Source organism: Lipophrys pholis (assembly GCF_963383615.2).
Source record: "Lipophrys pholis genome assembly, chromosome: 1".
NCBI classification, from domain to species: domain Eukaryota; kingdom Metazoa; phylum Chordata; class Actinopteri; order Blenniiformes; family Blenniidae; genus Lipophrys; species Lipophrys pholis.
In genome coordinates this window covers 7,653,621-7,677,716 of record NC_137635.1, presented here as the reverse complement: position 1 = coordinate 7,677,716, position 24,096 = coordinate 7,653,621, and the positions used below count along the sequence as shown (strand labels likewise).

Here is a 24,096-nt window from a genome sequence, read left to right as displayed (position 1 = left end):
GTTGTGGTTACGCAGGATTCACACCATCAGCTCTTCGACTGCGCGTCGCCACGATCCCTCCCGGCCGTTTCTTAGCCATCAGCAATCAGATCAGGCAACGAGGAAACGTCTACAGTCATTCAACACAATCTCTCTTTACAGTAAGGTTGTTCAAGGTTGCATCATGACCCTACAACATGGACTTTTGGATGGGCGTGCAAATTTTTCCTTGTTTGTTATAACGTATTGCCTGGTTGTTTCATCATAAATGTACTCGCTTGCTGAAAATATACGATACCAACTTGCAACAGATGTACTAATGCACTGCAAAGTTGAACATCATTCAGAAAGGGTCTTCTGCTACTTTTCTTGTTGATTCAGACATTTGCAGTACCTGGAAAAACAAGTACAAGTAATATGGAAGAGATTAGAAAAGGAAAAGACTGCATGACATACAGTTAAACAGCTGAAATACCGAAAGTGGCTTAAACAGTTACCGCCGCTAAAAATACCCCCTCCCCCCCCCCCCCCCCAAAAAAATTTTTTTTTAAATGAAATGATTAAAAAAATCTAATATCTAAAAAAAAAACTGCCAAAAAAGGATCAAACAAGGAGAACCTCTAAAGTCGATAATATTGGCAAAAAAAATAATAAAGATAAAACTGAAGTGTGCGTTCAGTTGCTGTTTGAAAGACTGAAAACCGCAAAAATAACCTAAAATCACCATGACAACTGAAAACAAAAGGAAATGTAATGTGAAAAAAAGGTTAAAAAAAAAAAAGTAATCTGCAGAAATTATAAAAGAGCTAGAGATGCTGTTAACACGATCAAGATTAAAAGACAAAAAAAAAAATCTTTCAAGATTTTAATAGCGAAATAAGATAAATCCATTAAAATCAGTGTAAAATTGTCCAAATTGCTAAAAGTGGTTATGAAACCTCAAACAACCAAAAAAAAACACAAACATTTGAGACATTTTAGTCTAAGGAAACTATCTGAGGTAAACACTGCGGCTCGAGATCCTTTTTTGCTTTTTAATTCTATTTTATTTGTGGTCACAAACTCATAAACGTCTCATATAAAATAACACGTTTATTTAGATAGTTTTCCTGCAAGGTCCGGAAGAAACTTTACATTCAACCGTTGCACGTCTCAGAGTTTATTATCTCAAAGCAGTTGTGTTCTTTATTTTGATGACTCTATTTCATCTTTTCTCAACCAAATCTTAGTTCAGGCTCTGATCGGGCCCTGGAAGGAGTTTATTCTGGCTTGATTCAACGACCGACTCTTGGATGCTCTGATGTTTCAAGAACCCCGGGCCTCCTCATGAATAAGATGGGAAAAGAAAAAAAAAAAAAGACGGTCTTGAGAGAGACATGGTTTCTTTTCTTGAAGGGTCTGGCCTCAAACTGGGTCGTCCCACAGGGGAACCTGAAAAGAGTCATTCTTTACCTTTTTTCCTCTCTTCTGGGCACTAAAACCAACACACACCTCCCTATCCTCCTCTCCCTTATCTCCCCTTTGCATGGCTCCCCCCTCCCGCTCGACTCCCTCTTTTCAAATCATCGATTTTTCAGAGCGTCTATAAAATATTTACAATGTGCGGGCAGACTTCTTTCTCCTGGAGTTCGGCAGAGGGAGGGGCTGGTCATTCTGAAAGCCCGTGGTCAGAGGGAGTGAAGGAGTGAGGAGAGGAGAGGAGAGGAGGGGGGAAGAGCGAGGCAGATAAGAGCAAAGGAAGTCCACTCCGAGTCGTGACGGGAATAGCAACGCTCCCGTTTGAAAACGGCCGCTGATTGTGCATATATGATAACAGTAACAGATAAATACCCGGTGCCACTCCTGCATCGTGTGAACTGATGAGCTCAACCTGTTTTCCTACCTGTCCTTTACTTCTCGATGGGTTCGGATCGGCGCCTGATTAAAAGGCCGCGGAAGCTCTGACGATGATAACGACGATACGAACGTCGATGGAAGACGTCAAGAAGAAATGAAAAAAGACGGCAGCTTCTTCGTAACACCCAAACCAAACCATACGTCCCTGGGAAAGACCTGAACCAAGCCCTGAGAAAAGGGACTTGATGAAATGTCCCACTTGTTTCTCTTTAAAGCGCTCGCTAAACAAACGCAGCACTCTTCCTGTCGGCACTCTTTCCTAACAACCCACCGGTAGCCTTCAGTCCTAACTGTTCCGAAAGCAGCTTCAAAATGTTTTTTGTTTTCTTTCAAACGCTCTCCTCTAATATTTGATGGATGAAAATTCTTAAATAAATCTGGTAGTTTTTTTTTGGTTTGTTTTTTCACTGCTCACTGAAGATTAACTCAGCTCAGACCTCCTTTGGGTCGGGACCGTCTTTGTTCTCGGTGTCACGTGGTCGATAAGGGCGAATTTCAAAGTGTGTTCGAGGTTTTTGTTCCATCGACATGATAAAAGTCACACAGTCGCTTCAGTGTTTCTGGTTCAACATCCACGATGTGAATGTCTTCTACTTTCGCTACAGCGTTCCGTTGTACTTTGAGTCCTGTGATATCCAGATCGAAACAGACGGTTTGATTGTTTGTTGTCGAAGTCAGAAGATGGTCCACTGTGGTCATAGAGGGACGGACACCCTCAGGTCGCCTGTGGAGGTTCAACTTGCTCAGTTGGTACAGAGAAGAAGAACCTCTCCTCCAGGACGTCACAGCAGCACCTGAACCGTTGACGCCAGGAAGGAAGGATCGAAGCTTTCGTGGTCTTTACAGTAAATCCTGAATGTGGCAGCAGAAACGGAGACTCCTCAGACCGTCTCTGGTCTGGTTCCGGTGGTCCTGTGTGAACTGTAGCCTCAGTTTCCTGTTCTTAGCTGACAGCAGTGACACTCGGCGTGGTCTTCATCTATCCTCCTCTGCGGCCTGAGAACCAGATGTTCCCTGTGTTTCTCTCCTCTCCAACCAGGCTGTCCATTCCGAACTCTTTCTGTCCCAGAGAACTGCTGCTCACTGGAGACCGTCTCTTTCTCTCCAGTCTCTGGAGAAGGTTGTACGTGAACTTCCAACAGCTTGTCAAATACTCAGACCACCGACCATGAAGGTTCAACGTGTTCTTCAGCCTTCTTATTCTCAGTTTGAACTTCATCATGTCTCCATGCAGAAACCTACTGAGCTGCTGACATGTCATTGGGATCATTCCATTTTATTTTTCAGTATTTGAACATGTGGAAATAATACACTCACATTGCACATATAACTATAAAATATAGACGCAGAGGTGAACTGTTCCTCCAGCACTGACAGCAGATAATCCCAAAATCCTTCTATCTATGAGAAAAGTTAGGTTTTTTAACATGATTCAAGCAAATAATGTCTTTAAAACAAACTGACAGAAGCTAAAAATTCTCCTGACAGAATGCACTGTATAAAGAACTGTTTCGTAGGCTGAGAATATTGACAAGATAGTCTGAAGGTGCGCCAGACAAAAAAAAAAAAAAATGGAAATCAGGAAATCCCTGCTAAAAAGGCTGAGCGCTAATCTGGCTGTCACTCAGTGGCAGCTGTCTCACACCTAATGTCATCGGACGATTTAAAGAAAACGGAGAAAATCCACCGGGAACGTGCTTCATAGTAGAAACGAGATCTTCTGATCTGCATAAACAATGCAAATGTTCATGCAAGATGAAGTGGTAACCATGGCAACACAGCCTCGCGCTTGAGTGCAGTTTTTTTTTTTCTTTTTCTTTTCTCCGAACACATTGGAAAGTAAAACATGGTTAAAGCGGTGCCGCTGTCTTGGAATCAGTATGAAATATTCAATAGTTTTCAGGTTCTTTTTTTCCTTTTCTTTTTTTTTTACTTATTCAATTTTAACTGTGAATTTTTCGGTGTTAATCTCAAGTCATTCCGCTTCCTTTGTGTCTTCCAATTCCACAGTCGAACACAAAAGTCTAAGGAGGCTCTTCTGGGTTTTGAACATAAAACAAAAGGACTTTTCAATTAACCGAATAAAATCTCGTTTTGGAAAGCCATCAAATGTGCATTTTAAATTACTGTCACGATTTCTGTGGATAGCAGATATATTTAAGGTTGTTCAATGTACTTCATTAACCACACCAACAGAAGTATTATTCCTATTGATGTGGTTCATGGTACTCAAGGTAAGGTATTGACTCTAATATGGTTCTAGAACTCAGTAAAAATGTGCAAAACTACTTAACTGAGCTATTGTAGAAATAGCCTGAAATGTATTCAACATAAAACAAGCTGAAACCCACCAGATTACCACCCCCTTATTTAAACACTTACTAGAACTAGATCATTTGTAGTATGGCTGATGTTGGCGTGTCGACGGATATCACTTCCAGAATGTTGTTGTGTAAATGCGAAACTTTTCTGGAACGGAAATGCTAAAACTATGTATAACTGTGTAAAACCAGCATTAATGGAATCTCAAATTAATACCGGTGTGGTTATTCCTTTCCAAAGTGGCGCTGATGGTGAGCAGAGGGTTTCTTCGTACAGCTGCAGCCTCCATCCAGAGGAAAACCGGCATTTTGAATCAACTAGAGGAAATTCTTGAATGTAGTGGATTATCTGACAGACTTCCCCCCCATCCAGACGCTGCAAATTGGACCAGACCATTGTGAGGCAGACGGGACGAGTCTTGGTTCTCTGTGTATTAATGTTGATTTTCAATTTTTATGAATGAATTGTTCGAAATCGCCACGTTTTAAAAGTCAGAAATGGCTCCTTCAGACCCTTGCGATCTGCCATCGTGTGCAGCTGTGTGCAGTTTTCATTGCTGCGTCTCATGTGTGTTGACGTCCAGATGTGAGCAGAACATGAACAGGCCCCGGGAACGCGCTTTCGTTTGAGCACCGGTGGCTTTTCTGGTTCTCGTCTTTCGACGGACACATTGTGTGATCGGCTGTACTCTCGTCTGTCCCCCTTGCAGGTCGGCGGGACCATGTACAACACGGGCCGCCACGTCTCTCTGCGACTGGACAAGGAGCATCTGGTGAACATCTCTGGGGGGCCGATGACTTACAGCCATCGCCTGGAGGAGATCCGGCTACACTTCGGCAGCGAGGACAGCCAGGGCTCTGAACACCTGCTCAACGGCCAGGCCTTCTCCGGAGAGGTACGGCGTACCGGCGAGACCGATGCACCTTCAAAATGTACAGCAATGAACCATCTCTGGGATCCCTTCCAGAAATGACACACGATTTAACCACAAATCCCCACATGAATCCAACAAACAGCAGGAAGTGTTTGCCATCTCAGCCATTGGCATGTTTTTCCATCTATTTTAAGGTCGCACAAACTCACAGAATCAAGTGTCGCTATCATTATGGGAGTTCATCTGGTTCCTGGTGGCAGTGTGTACCTGTGAAGTCCTCATTGAACGAGCACAAATCTTTGGTGGAAGTCAGGTCATTAGAAGGTCCAGACATGCTGTTTCTCGCCCATTTCGGCAACAGGAAGGAGCTTGGTCATAACGAGGCGGTCGTCCTCGAGGTGAAACCTGAAGGGCTCTTGGTGTTGGTGCTAATTGCACACCTCCATGGTTGGAGGCATGAAAGTGTGTGTGATTTTTTATTTTATTTTTTTTTCATCTCTGCAATTCCAGGTGACAGCTGATAAAAGTTGCATCATGCCTGATAATAGCTAATAGGGTTTTGTTAACGTTGCGAGCTTGAAAATATGACATTTTTTTCTCTGCGACTACTGGGGGAACATTTTTTTCCTGTGTAGCTTCATTTAGTCAGTTCTGAAAGAAGATAAAATACTGCACCGACAAAGGAGAGACTTTTGTAGTCAAGTTTCTTCTGGACGGAATGTAAAGAACATATCAGGTTAACTCTTCAGGACTTTTTTTTTTTTTTTTTTTTTAAGTGTGATCTGCTTTCAATCCTGCTCAGCCCAAAAGAAATTTTCAGAATCGAAGAGCAATCCAGTAATCCTGTATGAATATACGAATGTGTTATTCTTTTTTATTCTCAAGAAATCAAGCCTTAACCGAACGCTGACTCCAATATGATGCTCAGTGACAAACAAGAAACAAAAGAGAATTTTATATATATCTATATCGATATCGATATCGATATCGATATCGAGATAGATAGATAGATAGATAGATAGATAGATAGATAGATAGATAGATAGATAGATAGATAGATAGATAGATTTATGGTAGGATCAGGCTTTTAACAAGTAATCAGTTTTGATGTATTAGTTTTATTTGAGGTTTGTTTGTTTTTTTTCTTTTGCAAAACATTTTTGTAAAGGTATCGATACAACAAGCGCTTACCTTTTTGAGAATGCAGATTGACTGGCGAATAAACAATGAGAAACATCTAGTATTCAGCATTAAACTCAAGTAACGGCAAAGCCGGATTTATTTGAAGAGACCTCGTGTTTATTTTCCCGTAAAAGGTTTTGATTTGAAACGGCCGAAGGTTTAGTTTTCTGCATTGATTCTGTGGAAATTGAAAAGGCCTTAAAAGCCTCTGTCGAAAATATGACGCGTGTAAATGATGTTTGCAATGATGGCAGCAGCTCACGTCAGTCCGTCTGACTGGGGACAAACTTATCTTACCCTCCACACACACACCCACACACACCCACACACACCCACACTCCCTGTTTGCACACGCGTTGGCATTTCAAATTTCTGACGAGTGGAACAATTAGCTTCGCAGGCTTTGATTGTTCAACAAAATCATGAGTCACTCGCACCGTCGCTCTCCACTGCAGCCATTATACCAACAACCAATCTGTGGAGCAACAAAATAATTGCACTTTTGACAGGCAAATTTATTATAATTAATGATGATCATTTATCGTCCACCAGAGTGTGAGAGCCGATATTGAAATCATAATAAAACAAGTATTCACTGCGTCCTCTGGGGGAGCCTCGGCCTGAAAGGACACTTTGCAGAAAGGCTGGGCTTCTTCTTTTCTTCAGATGTCTCTCAAAGAATTCTGGACAAACATTATCGGGTGAGCCGCAAACTCTGGAGGAATTTTCCATTTTCATCCCCAAGAAAAGAAAAAGTAGAAAATATTCTGTTGAAGTTGGTCTTAGAAATGTGTTGGGAAGTTTTCTTTCTCATGTTCGTTTTAAATGTGCCATACATGATATCCTGTATGCCCTGCAGATTATTATCCTAACCAAAAAAGTCGAGTTCGGATTAGGACTGCACAATATGTGTGTGTGTGTGTGTGTGTGTGTGTGTGTGTGTGTGTGTGTGTGTGTGTGTGTGTGTGTGTATATATAGATAGATAGATAGATAGATAGATAGATAGATAGATAGATAGATAGATAGATAGATAGATAGATAGATACTTTTTTTTAAAACATCAAAGAAAGGTTCAGTTTATCACCATGTATTCACAAACATCCCGTGATTAAGTACCAAAAAGAAATCGATTAAGACATTAACATCGTCTGCGTAAGTGTTTGTATTTATCATCAATTCATTTTCATTGCAACACATTGCCAGTCATAAACACGTCATACTATTGCCACAGTGCTTTGCTTTGTTAACCGTAAACTACTGAGTGATGACCTCTGCGGGTTTAGGAGTAACTGACCGACATCTTCAGCCATGATGGAATTTGTAGGAAGTATAGCACCATAAATAAATATTAAACGCTGGAGTTGGAGTTGTATTTACTGATTCATGTGAAGCTTTTTGCACAACTGATCGCTTCTTATTGTTGAAAAAAAAACGTGTGGAAAATAGATTTAAGGATGACACGGGAAACTGAAAAGTTATGGAAATAATAGATACCCATTTGTTAAATAAACAATACTGAGTCACAGTGTAAGGATATAAACTGTGTTGTCCCACAAGGCTCAGTATTGGGACCAGATTTTTGTATCTTAGAAAATTCTGCAGATGTAACCAAATCTAATTTGTTTTGGACAGATCCTGAATTGATTCTCCCAAATGGTAGAAAATGAATTGATAAAATAAAAATGTGGAGTGACATTAAGAAGTTATTACTAAACAACAATAAATTTAGGACCCGTTTACACAGCAGTGATGAAAGTGAAAGTTAGGGGGTCTTTGTGCTCACATCCACTGAAACTGCAAGTTTTAGAAGACGGCTCACGAGGTGGAACTTTTCCAAAACACTCCTGCTCCATGTCGGCGGGAATCGGGCGAAATCGGCATCGTCTGGAAATGTTCAGGCTCCGTCCCGAGTCGACGGTGGAAATGCTGCGACTGTGCGTGTGCACCACCGCCGTGGTAAATAGTTCTGCACATGCTCAGTAGATGGACAATAACAACAATGTTTGCCTCGATAGTGTCATCACTCCCAGTCAATATTCTAGTTTAGTTTAGTTTAGTTTTATAGTTGACAGTCACCATAATAACAATTCATCTTGGTCGTGCGTCCGTACGAAGGTCTGTGTTCTCCCGTTGTTAATGTTTATTGCGTTTCGTTCCCTGTGGTTTCTTTACAAAACCAACCGACTGCTCCAACTTATGGCCTGGCATGCTGACTACATCGTTGTCAGTGTTTCTCTTGTTGCCAAAACATCGTTTTACTGAACGTTGCGTTTTTACTTGAAAATAAATCAGACATTCTCTTGTCTCTGATGCAGATTGTAAAATGTCTCTTACAGGCTGTTACTGAACTTGTTCCAAGTTAGTTTGCATTTGTTCAAATGCTCAAACGGGACACAGCGGTCCAATGTACACTTAGGTTGGACATGGTAAATAATAGTTTAGAGTTTTTCATCAGTAGTTTTAAGATGGTCATTTGGATTCACAAGCACATTTGAATCAGGCGTCAATTGAATCTCAATGTGATTAAAATGAGAGGAATCCAATTAGTCCTTTTCATTAAATTAGCAGATATGATTCTCAGTAATCTTGAGGTACGTTTGCTCGATGAGAATCTTTCCCTCTGGCAGCGAGGATCTCCACCACCAGAGCATCCTCTAATATCCAATGAAACACGTGCGAAACAGACGAGAGGCGGCCGCCCAGAGGGAAACAACACCAAGCCGACTGTAGTGCCCTATAATGTCACTAATTTGACCACTCTACTGAAAAGTGCATTATATTTTTTCTCTAGTGAATCAATATGTCGTCTACTGGACCCACTTTTGATAATGAAAGTGCAAAAAAAAAATAAAAGCTTTCATTTCAAGAAATACAGTTCTATTTATGCATTATTCCATTATTGACTGCAGGTAATCCATCTTAAAAGGATTTTCACTACTTCAGTAATATAATGACTCATTAGGTTATTACTAAAATGTTCTAAAGAAATTGGCTCAGTTATTTTCTTTCTCCAAGATGTTATCTTATTGGCTTTATTGTATTTGAAATGGACAGAATTGTTGCGTTACTGCCATTTTCTGTCATTACAACAATTTTTAAAAGAAAAAATTTTCCTCCCCTCAAACGACTGTTCCAGAGTAAAACCCTCACTAGAAAACATCCTCTTCAACCTTCTCCCCCTTTTTTTCCCCCTCCCCAAACTTTGACTTCAAGGTCCGATAGCATATTTCATAATCAAAAAACACAAAGCAAGTGGAAAAAAACTCGACTCCCTCTCGCCCCATCTGCAGATTGAGTGGCGGCTGAGCGTGTCCTTGAAACGTGAACAAAGATTCAAAAGTTTTTAAAAGCAGAGCTTTGCTCTGAAGTGGCTGCCTGTGTGTGTGTGTGTGTGTGTGTGTGTGTGTGTGTGTGTGTGTGTGTGTGTGTGTGTGTGTGTGTGTGTGTGTGTGTGTGTGTGTGTGTGTGTGTGTGTGTGTGTGTGTGTGTTTTTTGGCAAAGGTTTTGGAGGACTGCTACTTCACCAGTCAGATTAAAAAAAAGTCGGTTATGAAATAATTCATCAGCAGTGATAAAGATTCAGCTATTTACCTGTTTGAGCTTTAATTTAATTTAATAAATATTCATTTTGTCTTTTCGGTCATTGACTCTGCTGCTCGCTAACCACAGCTGCTGAGTTTTTAACTCGCTTTTACAAACAAAGTCAGCAATGAAGTCACGCTGATCGACTGGTGTTAAGTCGGAACAAGACCGAGCAACACCGGAGCTACTGGAGCCACTTCAGAGTGACGCGTGTCGAATTCATCTTAAATTTGGGTTTGCGTTTTTGGGGGTCTTTTTACATGGAAATTGCTCGGAGCCACTGAAAACGCAACTTTTTGAATACAGCTCCCAGGGGGGAAGACACTCGGCCTCCATCGTTGACGGCAGAAACGCTGCCGCGGCGCCGAAAATACTTCTTCTGCACGTGTGTGAGCAGATGGACAACATGGCGGCCTCCAGAGTGACACGTCTCCCACTAAGTCCATATTCTAGTTTTTATCGTCCATATTGGTAGTTTTATTGTTGATTGTCGCCCATAATAGCATCCAATTTGTCGTCTGTCCACATAAAGGTCTGTGTACTTCCATTGTTAGAAGTTTATAGTGTAATGTTCTCTGCTGCATAGGTGACTGGTTCCATTACAAAAACAAGCAACCTGGTGACCTGGTATGCTAATGGCTTCGTTTTCAGTGTTTCTGCCATTGCCATATAAACGGACATCGTTTATCAGAATGTGTAAATGACACTTTTCTGAAGTGAAAACACAAAAATGAATTTTTCTTTTCACCTGAAACATCGAGCAAACGTGGCCTGAGTTGTAGTTGTTAAGGTTTATGGCTGTAGTGAGGGTAAGTCGTGAATGAACGTACGTCACACACTGTGTGAATACACTTGAGTGCGTGTGCGTGTGTGTGTGTGTTTCACCCCCTAGTTGAGCTTCACACGCTAATCAGAAAATGAAACACCTTCCTCTTTTAATAAGTGCTAAGATATTCCAATTATTCCCATTACACTGCTCAGGCTTCTATTCTTATGCAACCTTTTTATCTCCTGGTGTTAAACAAAAAGACAATTCCAGCTGATATAATTCTGGTGACAGACATTTTTACACCATTTGTACGATTTATTTAAACAGGAGTGCGTTAACTGAGCAGAGCAAACCAAAGTTAACGTTTCCATAAAAGTCTATTGTGTTTCATGAACTCAGCATGAAAAGCATCATGGGAAATGGCTGTAAAGGGCCATTCTGCGAAATGTTTCTGACCATTACGTGCATTGTTTCCGAAGCGTTTCCTGAAGTTCCTGAAGGTTCTGGATTGATTTCCTTCCTTCCAGGCAGCTGCTGCTCAGGACTCATTTCGGTCCACTGTGGAGACTTTGAGTGTGGTTGAGCCATCATCGGCAGGAATTCCTCTACTATCACTTATTTGTTTATGTCTAATTTCAGATGTTGAAGTACTCATACAAGGTACTTGATGCGAAACATTGACTGCACTTGACCACAAAAGTGGCATCACAACAAACAACGCAAGAACTTAAAAGTCAGATTCTGTGATTTTTATATATTCTGCTCTCATGAATTTAATGGAAATGTGTCTAAAACAAATTGGATTGTCAATGAAAATGTGATTGCTTGGTCAATTTATTGAAAAAGTATTTTAATGGCTGCAGATTCCAATAAAAACACTTCATCTTACGGAATATTCAGATTTATTTTTTATTTCCATTGACTTTCAAACAAACCTTATAAGAGTAGAAACCAAAAGGTCTTGACATATTCCACTGATGTTTAATGAATCTAAAATATTATGGATGTTTCACTGTTTGCTTTATTCATTTATTTTAGTCGAGATTGAGATACTTCATATCATTTGTCATAACATTATCTAAACTAATTTACACTCCGTTCTCTGAGTTGGCCTTGAGGAAAGTATTTGCACCCGGTATACCGGGGTTCCACAGGTGGACAGGGAGAACAGAAAGCCTGAAGTTCCCATGTGGTCTAGCGGTTAGGATTCCTGGTTTTCACCCAGGCGGCCCGGGTTCGACTCCCGGTATGGGAACAACCCTTGTCCTCAGTGGTAATGCAAAGAAGCAGACAGAAGTTAGCTCTCTCCTTTTTTTGATGTTTTCCAGGACCAAATTGTCAATTTGCTCGTGTTTTTCTTGTAATGCTTCACCACTGCAAAAAAATATATAAAAATTGCTCAGAGATGTAATTGTAAAGTGTTGAGTTTTCTCCAGAGATTACATTTAATGTAGCTCACTTATATAGCGACTGTCCACAGATTTAACAGCTTCGAAAGCACTATGACGTCGGTCTCATTCACACAGCAATGGAGGCGGCCACCATGCAATGCCCAGTCCGTCCACTGGGAGCAGTCTGGGTTTCAGGGTCTTGCTCAAGGAGACTTTAACATATGGGGTATTGAACCTGTAACCTTCCCCTTGAGAGAAAACATGCTCAACCAACCGGGCCATCGCCATCTACTTTAATCCATATCAAACCTTTTAAATTTACTATTTGGTTTGATGTTAAAGCAAAAAACATGAGATGAAGTCATTTTCATTTAGTGCTAAGAGGGATTGCCTTCTGATTGTCTTTAAATCCCATGTTTGAAGGTTTGATCTCCCTTTCTGCTCCAAGTGACACCAAGCGAGCGATACATCAAACCCCATTGTTCCAAACAATGAGTTCAACCAACTGATACCCAATGCTCAGATCATGGGAATATAGGAATCATGTATGCAGACCCTTCTGGCATTTTCACGTTGGAATTCCTTTGCATACAAGTCGTGGCATCCCGTCTTGGTGTTTGTATTGTTAGTGTCACTCACGCATTCATTTGAAGTATAATGAACTAAGAGAAGGTAATAGTTTGCGTGTCGTTCAGGCAAAATGTGGTGAGTTCTTTTCACATTGAAACATCGAAGTCATCATCTTTAAAGGGGCTATCATCTTTTAGCAGGAGTGCACCATGAGAGAAGAAAAAAAGTCCCTATTGCGAGACCATTACACCTGCTCCACACAGTAGAGGAGAACTCTCCACTTTCTACTCCTTCATTTCCCTCCACTTTGTGGAAAAGTGCTGAGGCAGCTCGTCTCAGCGTGGCCTTTCACACACACTCCTTAGATCATCCGATGAAGCAATATGATGGTGGACAGGCCATTTAAGAAAAGGTACCATTCAAATAATATTAGCGGAACCTTATTAAATTAGGTTTACAACTAATACATTCATCAGCGCTCGCCCCTGAAGCCTGGAGAAGCCGCGGCTTGTTGCTAAAGAGAGGCCTCAGCTATATTTAATTCAAATCTTGTCAAGTGTTTGAGAAGGATTCGCCACAGGCAGCTGTTCACAACATTTTAAGCTGCCATCAATCACCGGAAATCTCGTATGTCCCCTTTCATACGCAGCCGCAGACATGGAAAATCACGTTGAGCTAATATTGCCGCAGCAGATTATCGGTCACACGGCTCTTCAGCGGAGGCTCATTCGGTTTTATTTTCCCCTTTGCTAATTATCATTACTCACTGTTAAAGAGCACATTTTGCCCACAGTCTGCACCACGGCGCACTAATTGTGGGAGATTTTGCGATGGAAGTGGCATCGGAGACATGGCTTCACGGCTTTTTCTGAAGGGAAACAGACACGCGGGATTAAATATCCAAGAATCTGGACTAAATTTGGGATTATGTTCCATTTCAAATGCAGTGTGACAGGTATTAGTGCAGCTGATGGATGAGAGGAGGGGGTGATTTCTGGCTCTGTCACCGCAGAAAAACACCACAGTAAAAAAACGAGACAGTTGGCTGCACGGACGCATAATCAGAGCGTGATCGGTGTGTGTCGCGGCGGGTCTTGTGCGTTTGTTAGCTTTATGGATGTACGCTTCACTTAATCTGAAGGAGGGAGGACAGATGGATTCAAGCTGAGCTGGAGAGCGTCATTTCCAGCCCAGCGCTTTTAAACCGTTAGCGCTGAATACCTCTCTTCTGCCATCGACTTACTGTCTTCATATTTCCCTGTTGGTGCCCACCGCATCCCTCCAGAGGCCAGGCCGGCCCGTCATGCCATAAAGAGGCTGTCACGACCCCCGAACCCTCGCTTGCACACTCCAAAGAGCTCCGGCCAACCAAAGAGTAAGAGTGGACGGTGTAGCGCAAGTCACTGAAATGTAGTTCCTGGTTACGGTCAAGTTATTTCCTCCAAAAGTTCTAGAAATCACTTGAAAATTCGCTCTTGTATCACTTTTAAGACTTATTACTTAAAAACCACAGAAGAGGTTTGACTTCCCTTTTTCTTTTTCTTTTTTTCTTTTTTTTTTGCTATAGATGAAGATAAAAGTGTCAGTATTGACAAAAAAACTATTTTTTTATTCATCCTGTTTATATTATGTTATTTATTTGTGATATAAAAGTGGAAATGGGAAGTTTATATAACTATACTCTTTTTTGTTTTATTTTATTCATTCTACGTCCATGTGTATTCTATTTATTAATTTTCGATCCATATATTTTACCTGTCTGTCTCTCATTTATGGAAATTTGTGTTTTGAAAACTATTGAAAATGTAATTAATGCTTAAAAAAATATATCTGGGAAATTTTTTATATATATATATATATATATATATATATATATATATATATATATATATATATATATATATATATATATATATATATAATAGCAATAGCTATGATGAAACCTGCCTGAAACAAACTGTAAAAAGTCAACATTTCTGAACAATATTTTGGGGGGTACAGTTTGTCCAAATTAGTGGTCCCTAAGAAGATCTCACGTCTCACTTTTGGTCATGGATCGTATGAAGAAGTACCACCGATCCAAGGCTCTGAAATACTTCCTCAGGAGAACATTTTGTCCACACAGTTGATGCACCAGAAACAGACCAACTGGGAAAGCATGAAGATCTGAGGACGAGGATCAAATTGTGAGCTGAAGAAACTCCAAATATGCAGCTCTGTGGGGTGTTACTAGATTACAGAGCTCACTGGAAAAACAATGAACTGGTGTCAGATTAATGGATTCATCAAGCAGATGAGTCATTGGAGCTGGCTCTGGGAGGAAGACAGCAGAGTTCCTGCCTTGATGGATCTGGACTGGTTTGGAGGCAGAAACACTTACTTTTCTCCCCATCTCCTATTGGCAAACATTCTCTTTATTATCGCCCATGCTCGCTTTTTATTGCCCACCAGCAGCAAACTTTGAGCAGTTTGTCACTGGAGGGAGCAAAGCGGCGTTCTTTTTGGCTGCCTCCGACGCTCTCACCTCAGAATCTAATCAGATCAGCTCAAGGGCCCCCCTAATCACTTCCTCCTTTGGCTTGATTGCATTTATAGACGTTCTGTCATCACCCCCACCCAGCGCCATCCACCCTTCCTCCAACTGAGCATTTCATAATTACTCTCCTCGTCCGTTTGTTTATTTATATCCTCCTGTACAGTGCGTGCCAGCCATAAGGAGGTTGAGTGGGGAGTTTATGGAGGTGCAGAGAGAAAGACTGTGCGCCTCTGGGATGGAACTGAAAATCGTTATCACCCCTTTGTGCTTGAAATAAGTGTTTTACTGCCTTTGTATTCATAGCAGCTCATTGTGTGTTTTTATTGTGGAAATATTAAAGCAGCGCAGCACCGAGAGCAATAAACTTGAGGCTTTAGGTTGATGGTTTAGGTAATGAGGAGTGGCTCCTCTCCATTCTTTTTTAATAACAGCACCACGGTTACACCAAATTAAATTGTTGTGTTCTTTGTTGCTTCAGAAACAAATAATACTGAGAATAAAAGAACGTTGCCATTGCTTGAACTTTTTTCCGTTTTTTGACGCGTCATGCTTATTGCTGTAGAGCAGTGTGTGTTTTAACAACGTTTCCACATTATGGGGAAGGTTAATCAGCGTCACTTACAAAGGCCTCGTTTTCACAAAGAGATTCAGAAGATACAAGTGAGCATTTAGGCCTGTGCTACTGTGATTGTGCTTCTATTCTCTCAGTGAAAACAATGAGTTTGAGTATATATATATGTGTGTATATATATATATATATATATATGCTCCCGTCTCTACTTTTATGTCATCTACAAAACTTTACTTCTCTCTCTGTCATCTCGCCACACCAGCTTCACAATCATGCCATAAAATGCACCACTCACATATACTTTATGTATATATATATATATATGTGTGTGTGTGTATATATATATATATATATATATATATATATATATATATATATATATATATATATATATATATATATATATATATATATAGATACACACACACACATATATATATATATATATTTTATATATATATTTATATATATATATATATATATATATGTGTGTGTGTGTGTGTGTGTGTGTGTGTGTGTGTGTGTGTGTGTGTGTATATATGTATATATATAGACACACATACTGTATATATGCATGTTTGTCGTTGCTCCCGTCTCTACTTTTATGTCATCTACAAAACTTTACCTCTCTCTCGGTCATCTCTCCACACCAGCTTCACAATCATGCCATAAAATGCACTCACATATACTTTATGTGATACATATTCATAATACACTGTACATTTTCCAGATGGGTTCCTCTCTGCTGGCTCTGAGCTGCCTATTCATGCGGCCTTTGTGGGAGCAAGCTTTAAAAACCCATGGCCCTCCTCTTTCTGCTCTTTCTACTTTTATGAGTTGGAAGTCGAACAGCGGCGCCTGCCCACCTCCAAACATCGTTAAAAGGCAGGAATATTGAACAGCTGGAGTGCATGAAGCATCTGTGTCAGTGAAACACTGACCTCATGCTGGTGGATGCTTTCGCTGCTCTCACCTCAGCCTGTGACTGCCGGCTGGCCTTGCATGAAATGATGACAGAATCCTTGGCTCTTTATGTCCGTCTTATTGCTTCGTTTCACACCTACACCAAGTGTAAAAATGTGACCGATGTCAGCTCCTTCCAGTACTTTAACTATCTGGTGGGGGAAGCCATGGGAGAGATTTGATCCCATATCGATTTTCCCTTTAAAATCGGCTGACACGATGTTGCTGAAGGGGAGGATTAAAGGGAGTTTTAATACAAGGAAAGCTATAGATTCTGGGGAAGAGGGTTCAGTTTAAGGATTTCAGCTTCGCTGCCACCATTGAGCTGAAGCCAGTTTATGGCACTTGAAGTTATCCGCTTAAAGTGTTACATTGACGGATTCATTTTCAATAACAGGTTTTCTCGTTCTGTTCCAGGTCCAGCTGATCCACTACAATCATGAGCTGTACACAAATTACACAGAAGCTGCTAAAAGCCCCAATGGACTAGTCATCGTGTCCATATTCATGAAGGTAAGTCTCATGCAGATTTTTATCACTAAAACACATAGACAAGAAAAGAGAAGAACACCAAGCATCTTTTTATGTTGGCTCCTCCTAAAATCCCTGAAATGTTTACATAATTAAAGAGTTTTTATGCTACGTTTAGATGATAAGCACACCAGACTATCTTGGCTGTTTGGCAGGATCCACAATCCATTTCAGTCAAGAACATTATTAATATGTAATTTTTTTGTAGGAGGGGGGCCATATTCTATTCTACGCACACCTACTGGGACCAGCATAGGCTTTTATTTTGACACACAACACAGGAACACCATGGCTTTCCTTTGCTGAAGGTCTGGTAGCTCAGGTGTTGGTCTCCCATTTTTTAGAAGCTGCTGTTTTTACTCAAAGAAAGTTGTGAAAATGTCTTTATCGTCTCTCGCGCTGTCATCCTGCCTGTTAACCCGCCAACTAGCTAGAGAGCGTAGCAGCGCTATATCAATTCACTAATGCACTGTGAACGTACTTATAGCATTTAGCGTAGCACGGTTACGTCCAAAGGCAGCGTAGCGATCCGCCTTTTATATGTAAATTATTTTCATATTGGGGAACTGACTGCGCATGAGGAAACATCCAGACACTGGATATGACCAGCAAAGAAAGAGCAGCAGTGTGTCTTCAGGGGGGGGTGTGGCCTTCAGGAAAGGGTGTGGCCTTCAGAGAGGGTGTGGCCGTTGGGAGAGGTGTGTCCTTCAGGAGATGGTGTGGCAGTTGAGAGGGGTGTGGCCTTCAGGAGAGGGTGTGTCTTTCAGGAGAGGGTGTGGCCTTCAGGAAAGGGTGTGGCCTTCAGGAAACGGTGTGGCCTTCAGGAGAGGGTGTGGCCTTCAGGAGAGGGTGCTAATGCTTGAATTTGCCTTTATCTTAGTCCAGCAGCTCCGAACATTCCGTCAGTAAACTAATCATAGCACCAGACAGAGGGTTTCTTGGTTTCATTCACTGAATTGAAGCCAGCAGCTGCAGTGGCAGTTCACGGGACCTGACCTGGTTTAATCAGCATTACACAACACCTACAATATGCAATATCGTGTTGGAACATGTCGTGCAAATTGGAACAGGATACAACATCGTGTTCGGTTCAATCGAGACTCAATTAAATGTGGATCGAGTGTTCGTTCGTGTGTGGCAACACTGACATGGTCACAAACATCCCGGAACATATTTGTTCATTTCATTCTTTTTCAGGCTTAAAAAACAGCAGGCAAGGTATATTATTCTTTCGAATGTATAGTTCGACAGAACATAGGGGTAGCCAGTCAGGGAATGTTGCACATATTTACACTGTTAAACACTTTAAAGCTTTACAATGTTAATGACATTCAACCATACATACACAGAAGCAGCTCCCTTGCAAGGCACTCAGTCCATCCACTGGGAGCAGTCTGGTGTCACGTGTCTTGCTCGTGGACACTTTGAAATGTGGACAGGTTTGAACTTGTAACTTTCCGATTTAGAGATGACCGCTTTACCAACCAAGCCACAGCCAGTTGGCCGAGTGATGTGAAATCCAGCAACAGGGGCTCTTCATTATTATTCCATTTCAGCCAATTTTAACTTAATTTAAATACAGTGCATTTATAAACCACATTACAACAATCAACTTTGAGGTATATGTGGTATATTTTCAAACAACACATCATTCACCTTTCAAAACATTTTAGAATGCTTTGAAAGAAACCTCAAAAAAAGAATTGCAAAATAAACGGTGTGATTTTTTTTGAAGCTCTAAGGTTTTCAGTCATTAATCAATATGAGCATATCTAAACATTTATAAACATTAACAGACCTGATGGGGAAAGTTGAACCTACTAGTCTTTTTAAACTAATACATGAACTAGCAGAGAAAAGTCACAACAGTGACCCAAGCTTGTTATTAAATGTATTGAAGATGGAGGCTGAACCAAATAATGTACAGTATAGATGCAATTATGGTGACACAACTGTCTTGTTTACTCCACTCTGTATGGAAGGCTCGTGCACCTTTGAGACACAACAGAAGCTCATTTGCAGTGTTTGTATTTAATGGCCACATACAGTATAAGCTTACAGTATATCAGTAGTTAAATTATGCTTCAGTATAATTGGAGCGGTGCTCCCTGATCTTCTCTCCCCTGCTCCCTCTTTGCATTTTACCCTGAAATCTTGTAAATGCCCAAGTCAAGATTTCACAAACAATTAGAAAGCTAATTACCGGGCGTATAGAGACATTGTGCGGCTTGGATTGGTGTCAGTCCCCTTGCTGTCTCTTCACTGTGGATGAGAGGGTCTACATCTTAAACGAGCAGCAGGGAGATCAGAGAGGCAGCTGACGTCCTCACCACCTCGCACACGGAGGGCTCCAAAGGTTCAGCTGCTAACTGCTAATGAGCTCCCCAATGTCAATGGGACCATCCGTCAGTCTTGAAGCGACTGAGGCAACCGTGACCGAGGTCAGCCCTCCTCCTCCTCCTCCCCCTCCTCCTCCGTTCTTCCTCCCACCCGCGAGGAGAGTGTGTGGGAAGGGGGTGTCAGCTGGTTTTTGGATGTGGAGTTCTGCAGGTGTAGTTGGGATGTGTGACGGCTGATGAAATGACCCCATCATGAAGCCGAACTGCTCTGCGTCGGTGCCCGGTGTAGATGTCGTCAAAATAATCTCCTGTGGAGTTCTATTTTTATTTGGGAGGAACTCATAGGACTTTTTTAAAGGACCAGTACAAGTACGAATGAGAACCTTTAGCTACTTACCGATACCTAAAACCAATACGTAATTTACGCAATTCCTTTTAATTGCCTTACGTTTGTCATTCTCATTAATATCAAAGAATCTCCAAACCGCAGACATCATCCCCGTTCTCTTGCATACCTGTGGGCGACGTTGCTGACACATTACATCACGTAATACTCGCCAGGTTGTAACATGGATATTTTTCAGATTAAGAGTACAAGTACCCCATGCAGTATTTGACCCAAAACCCAATACTGGTGCATCCCCACTAGAAATTTTTAAATACAGTACTTTATTATAATAGATCAAGAAATATCAGACAATGCTGAAGACCAATGATGTCAAACATGTGGCCTAAGGGAGAAGATTGATTGGTGCTTGTTAAGCTAATCGGTATACTGGACTATTGTCCTTCTGCTAAAAAAAAAAACGGCCACAAAATCATCCGTCCATCCATGTTCTATCCCGCTTATCCTGTTCAGGGTCTTGGGGCGCTGGAGCCGATCCCAGCGTACTGTGGGCGAGGGTGGGATACACCTGGACAAGCTGTCTACAAAAACAAACCAGTTTAAACTGAGAATCTCTTCTGATATTTGTCAAAACTGCTAGTTTTTGATATCTAATTATTCTCATTAAAGGTCAACTTTAGTGATAGAGAGATTAGAATACTTAAAAAAAAAGATTTTCCACAAAGTAGAACATTAAAAAATCACGATCTAACACCTTGCACCTGCTCATCCAACCCTTGACCTTCACTCCAACTGTTATTTTGCGAAATGACTCTTCACTCCCACTGTCTCTGCCGTGTTTCAGCAGGTCAGTCTTTTTCCGTAGTAGCACGAAGCAGTTAGTGGTAATTACCCACATCTTTTCTCAGAGCAGAAGCTCATTTCTCTCACTTTTGCATGACTCACGCTTTCTAAAGCCTTGTCAGATTTCCGATCTCATGGCTGTGACTCAGATTGCCGGGACGAGCCCCCGATCGAGGCGTGAAGCCATGAGGCTCAGCAGTGGGTGAGTGCGGCTCCATGGGGTGGAAAACAAGCTCACAATAGAGAGATGCTGGCACAGTGGTTTTACAGTCAATGCGAAGCTATTTCACCCGCTGATTCATTGTCCGTTGATGTAACAGCAAGAAATGTCGGAGACTTCGTGATGTGTTTGGTTGTTATCTTTTGTGGAGTCGACACTCAGCCATATGGAACCGAGGCTGTACTTCTCTCGCACCTAATGTGAGAAAATTCCTGGAAAAGAAGGGAACGAATCCCCTCAGGTGCTCTTCGAGGGAAAGACGTGTGACAAGAGAGCAGGAAACCTCGTGACGAGCATGAGTGCCTGCTAAAGACATACCGCCTGCCTGAAAAGCAGAGGGAAAAGGTCAAGAGACAGTCACGGTGACGGGTGGAGGAGGAGGAGGAGGACATCTCTTTTTAATCACTTTGCCCAAAGACATCTCCACAATTAGAGGTGTGGAGTCCACTGAGCATGATTGAGGGATGGACTGAATGGAGAGGAAGGGACAGAGGACTCACAGAAGGGCGTGGAGGTGGACGTGAAGTGGAAGGCACTTCCTCCAACCGTCAGCAAGCAAGCTTTGTGGTTCTTGAGATGCTCCACACTTTCCTCACTTCAAAGAATTAGGAAATCAGTATGAAATATGACTCAACATTTGGACGCATGACAAGGAGAATTTTAGTTTGTTCTGGTTTCATCATTTTCCAAATGTGGTTTGTGTCTGTAACTAATCTTGCGGAATTTTACTGAACAAGACATTACTGTTGGATACGTTTGCCAAAATGTTTTGGCGTTTTCAAGATGTTAAGGCCCTGTCCACACAACAACGCCGTTTCATGTAACCCTGAAAACGGGGTTGTTTTGAGAACGGGTTCCAGAGTGGAGACATTTGAAAAACGTCCCCTCAGCTTTGACGGACATTTGCTGAAAACGATGATGTCGTCGCCCCGCCTCTCAACCCTATAACCTCCACGAGGTCACTTACAACAACGGTGGCGGAATACATGCTCCGGGTTGTGCTGCAGAAGCTCCTGATGCTATTTGGTTTAAAGGGCGATATGTCAGATTTGTGTCTCCGATTTCGCGTGTGCTTTGTCTTTTTCTCTGCTTCTGGTGTATTTCGTATGGACATAGATGTGGACAGGAAGCTTATTAAGAATGAAGGGAGAAAAAAGATTGTTTTGGAGTGGACAGGGCCTAAATCTGACCAAAGCTGACCACAGAGAGTGGCTACACTGTAAAAATTAACATGTTGAGTTTAATTTTTTAAAACAAAGCAAACTCATTGCCTTACAAAAACTAATTAATTTGAACTTAGATTAGTTATTGTGAGTTTGCAGTACTCAAAGAAAATTGAAGAATTTCGATTATGGTAACTTATTTTGAGTTAATTTACTCAAAGTATATTAAAGATTTTAGATTATCGTAACTTGTTTATTTTGAGTTTGCAGTACTCAAAGTAGCTGAAAGCTTATCTTAACTTTTAGTCATTTCATCATATTAAATTCAACATGATAATAATGCATTGGTTTTATATAGCACTTTTCTTGATACTCAAAAACACTTTACGTTGCATTATTCATTCACTCCATACTGGATGAACTACGGAAGTGAGGCTACCAATCTACGCCATCTGGCCCTCCGACAACCACCAACCACTCACTCTCACACACACAGGAAGTTTGGGGTTCAATGTCTTGCCCAAGGACACTTCAGCTTGTAGGCAGGCAGAGATGAGAATTGAAAGCTCTACCAACGGAGCCATGACATGTGTGGGCACGGTATGGTATAAAAGTATCTATGCATGTCTGAAAGAATGCGCAAAGGACACTGGGAAAAAATTAAAGTTAATGTAACTGGGATAAATCCAGTTAAGAATGTTTTTCAACCCCAAATTACTACTTAATTATCTAAACGTAGTATTCTCAACAGGTTGGTAAAAACTGAGTTTGACTAAATGATCTTTTTCATTAACTTGTATGTTAGCATTTACAGTGTAGTTGAGATGCTCCGGTGAGTTGTAAACAAGACTAGACGAAAAAATATAAATATTTTAAAAAACTGTCAAAATTTTGCAATTGTATACAGGATTGTTTGCACCAAGCAGTTCTCTTCAGGTTCGCATTTAGCATCCCTACACCGTGTTTTCAAACTCTTCCATGAACTTCCTGAAGCCTTTAAAGCTTCAATACATTAAATGGAAGTAGATTTTAAAGATTATTGAAATTCTGCTTTATTGTGGGGCCACTAACAAATATTAGCATTTTATATCCCTCCATACGGGATACCATCCTGTATACTTTTGTGATCTGAGTCCAGCTTAAAAAAAAAATGAAGACAAGATTTCAGATTTTTGTCGGGTGCTTTCTGATGATTAATAGTTTTTCTGAACATTTTCTGTAAAGTGCAAGCAAGTCGGACACTTTACGTGTTCAAGGGTACTCGTACTAGTGGCTTTTACGTGGTATTACGAGACTATGCAGCACGGTGGTCGTTGGTTTACTTGTTCAGAACATGAGCTCCACCTGCTGCTGATTATGACTTTACTTTATCACTTAATATTAATTTATTTTCAAACACTTCACAACAAATGTCGCACATGGCCCGTTGAAGGTAGAGGGGACGGTACGACACTGCAGGGTCGTCGGATGTGATTCGAACGCAATTCATCTCTGATAGAACAAGACTTGTTTTGATCTGTTATAGAGCCGCATCAGGACGAAAACACAATGCATTCACTATTGAAAGCGATGGATTGTGTTTGGGGATCAAAGCAGTGTGTGTCTGTGAGTTGTTTTAATGGTTTTCTTGAAAACAGTAGGAGTCTTTGTTTTCCAGAAGGCAAAGCAGCAGTCGAACAGAGAGTGGGAGCTTCTGACTGCGCAAAATACATCAGTGGGTTTTGACATTTCACGGGCATTAAAGGTGATAGATTAAAAAATACACTGGCATTATTCTTAGGAGTGGCGTCCTGAATAGATTAAAATGTAGCTTCACTCCAGTGAGACTCCCAATTTATGACTAACCCCACCTTTCCCCTTCTCCTTCTCCTTCTCTTTTTTTCTCTTCCATCCAGATTGCCGAGGCGTCAAACTCGTTCCTGAATCGGATGTTGAACAGAGACACCATCACAAGAATAACGTATAAAAGTAAGTATTTCTGTGAAAAGAATCTTGACAAATTAGTGTAAAGCGACTAA

The 24,096-nt window shown here is 41.1% G+C and overlaps 1 protein-coding gene across 1 annotated transcript in view; it reads left to right on the top strand.

Moving 5' to 3' along the window:
* LOC308117923 (carbonic anhydrase-related protein 10) overlaps positions 1-24,096 on the top strand; it is a 256,609-nt gene that overhangs the window by 222,517 nt on the left and 9,996 nt on the right. Inside the window, exons 4-6 of the mRNA XM_080477043.1 lie at positions 4,907-5,092; positions 17,054-17,149; positions 23,974-24,046. Coding sequence (XP_080333169.1) covers positions 4,907-5,092; positions 17,054-17,149; positions 23,974-24,046 — 355 coding nt within the window. The remainder of the gene's footprint in view (positions 1-4,906; positions 5,093-17,053; positions 17,150-23,973; positions 24,047-24,096) is intronic.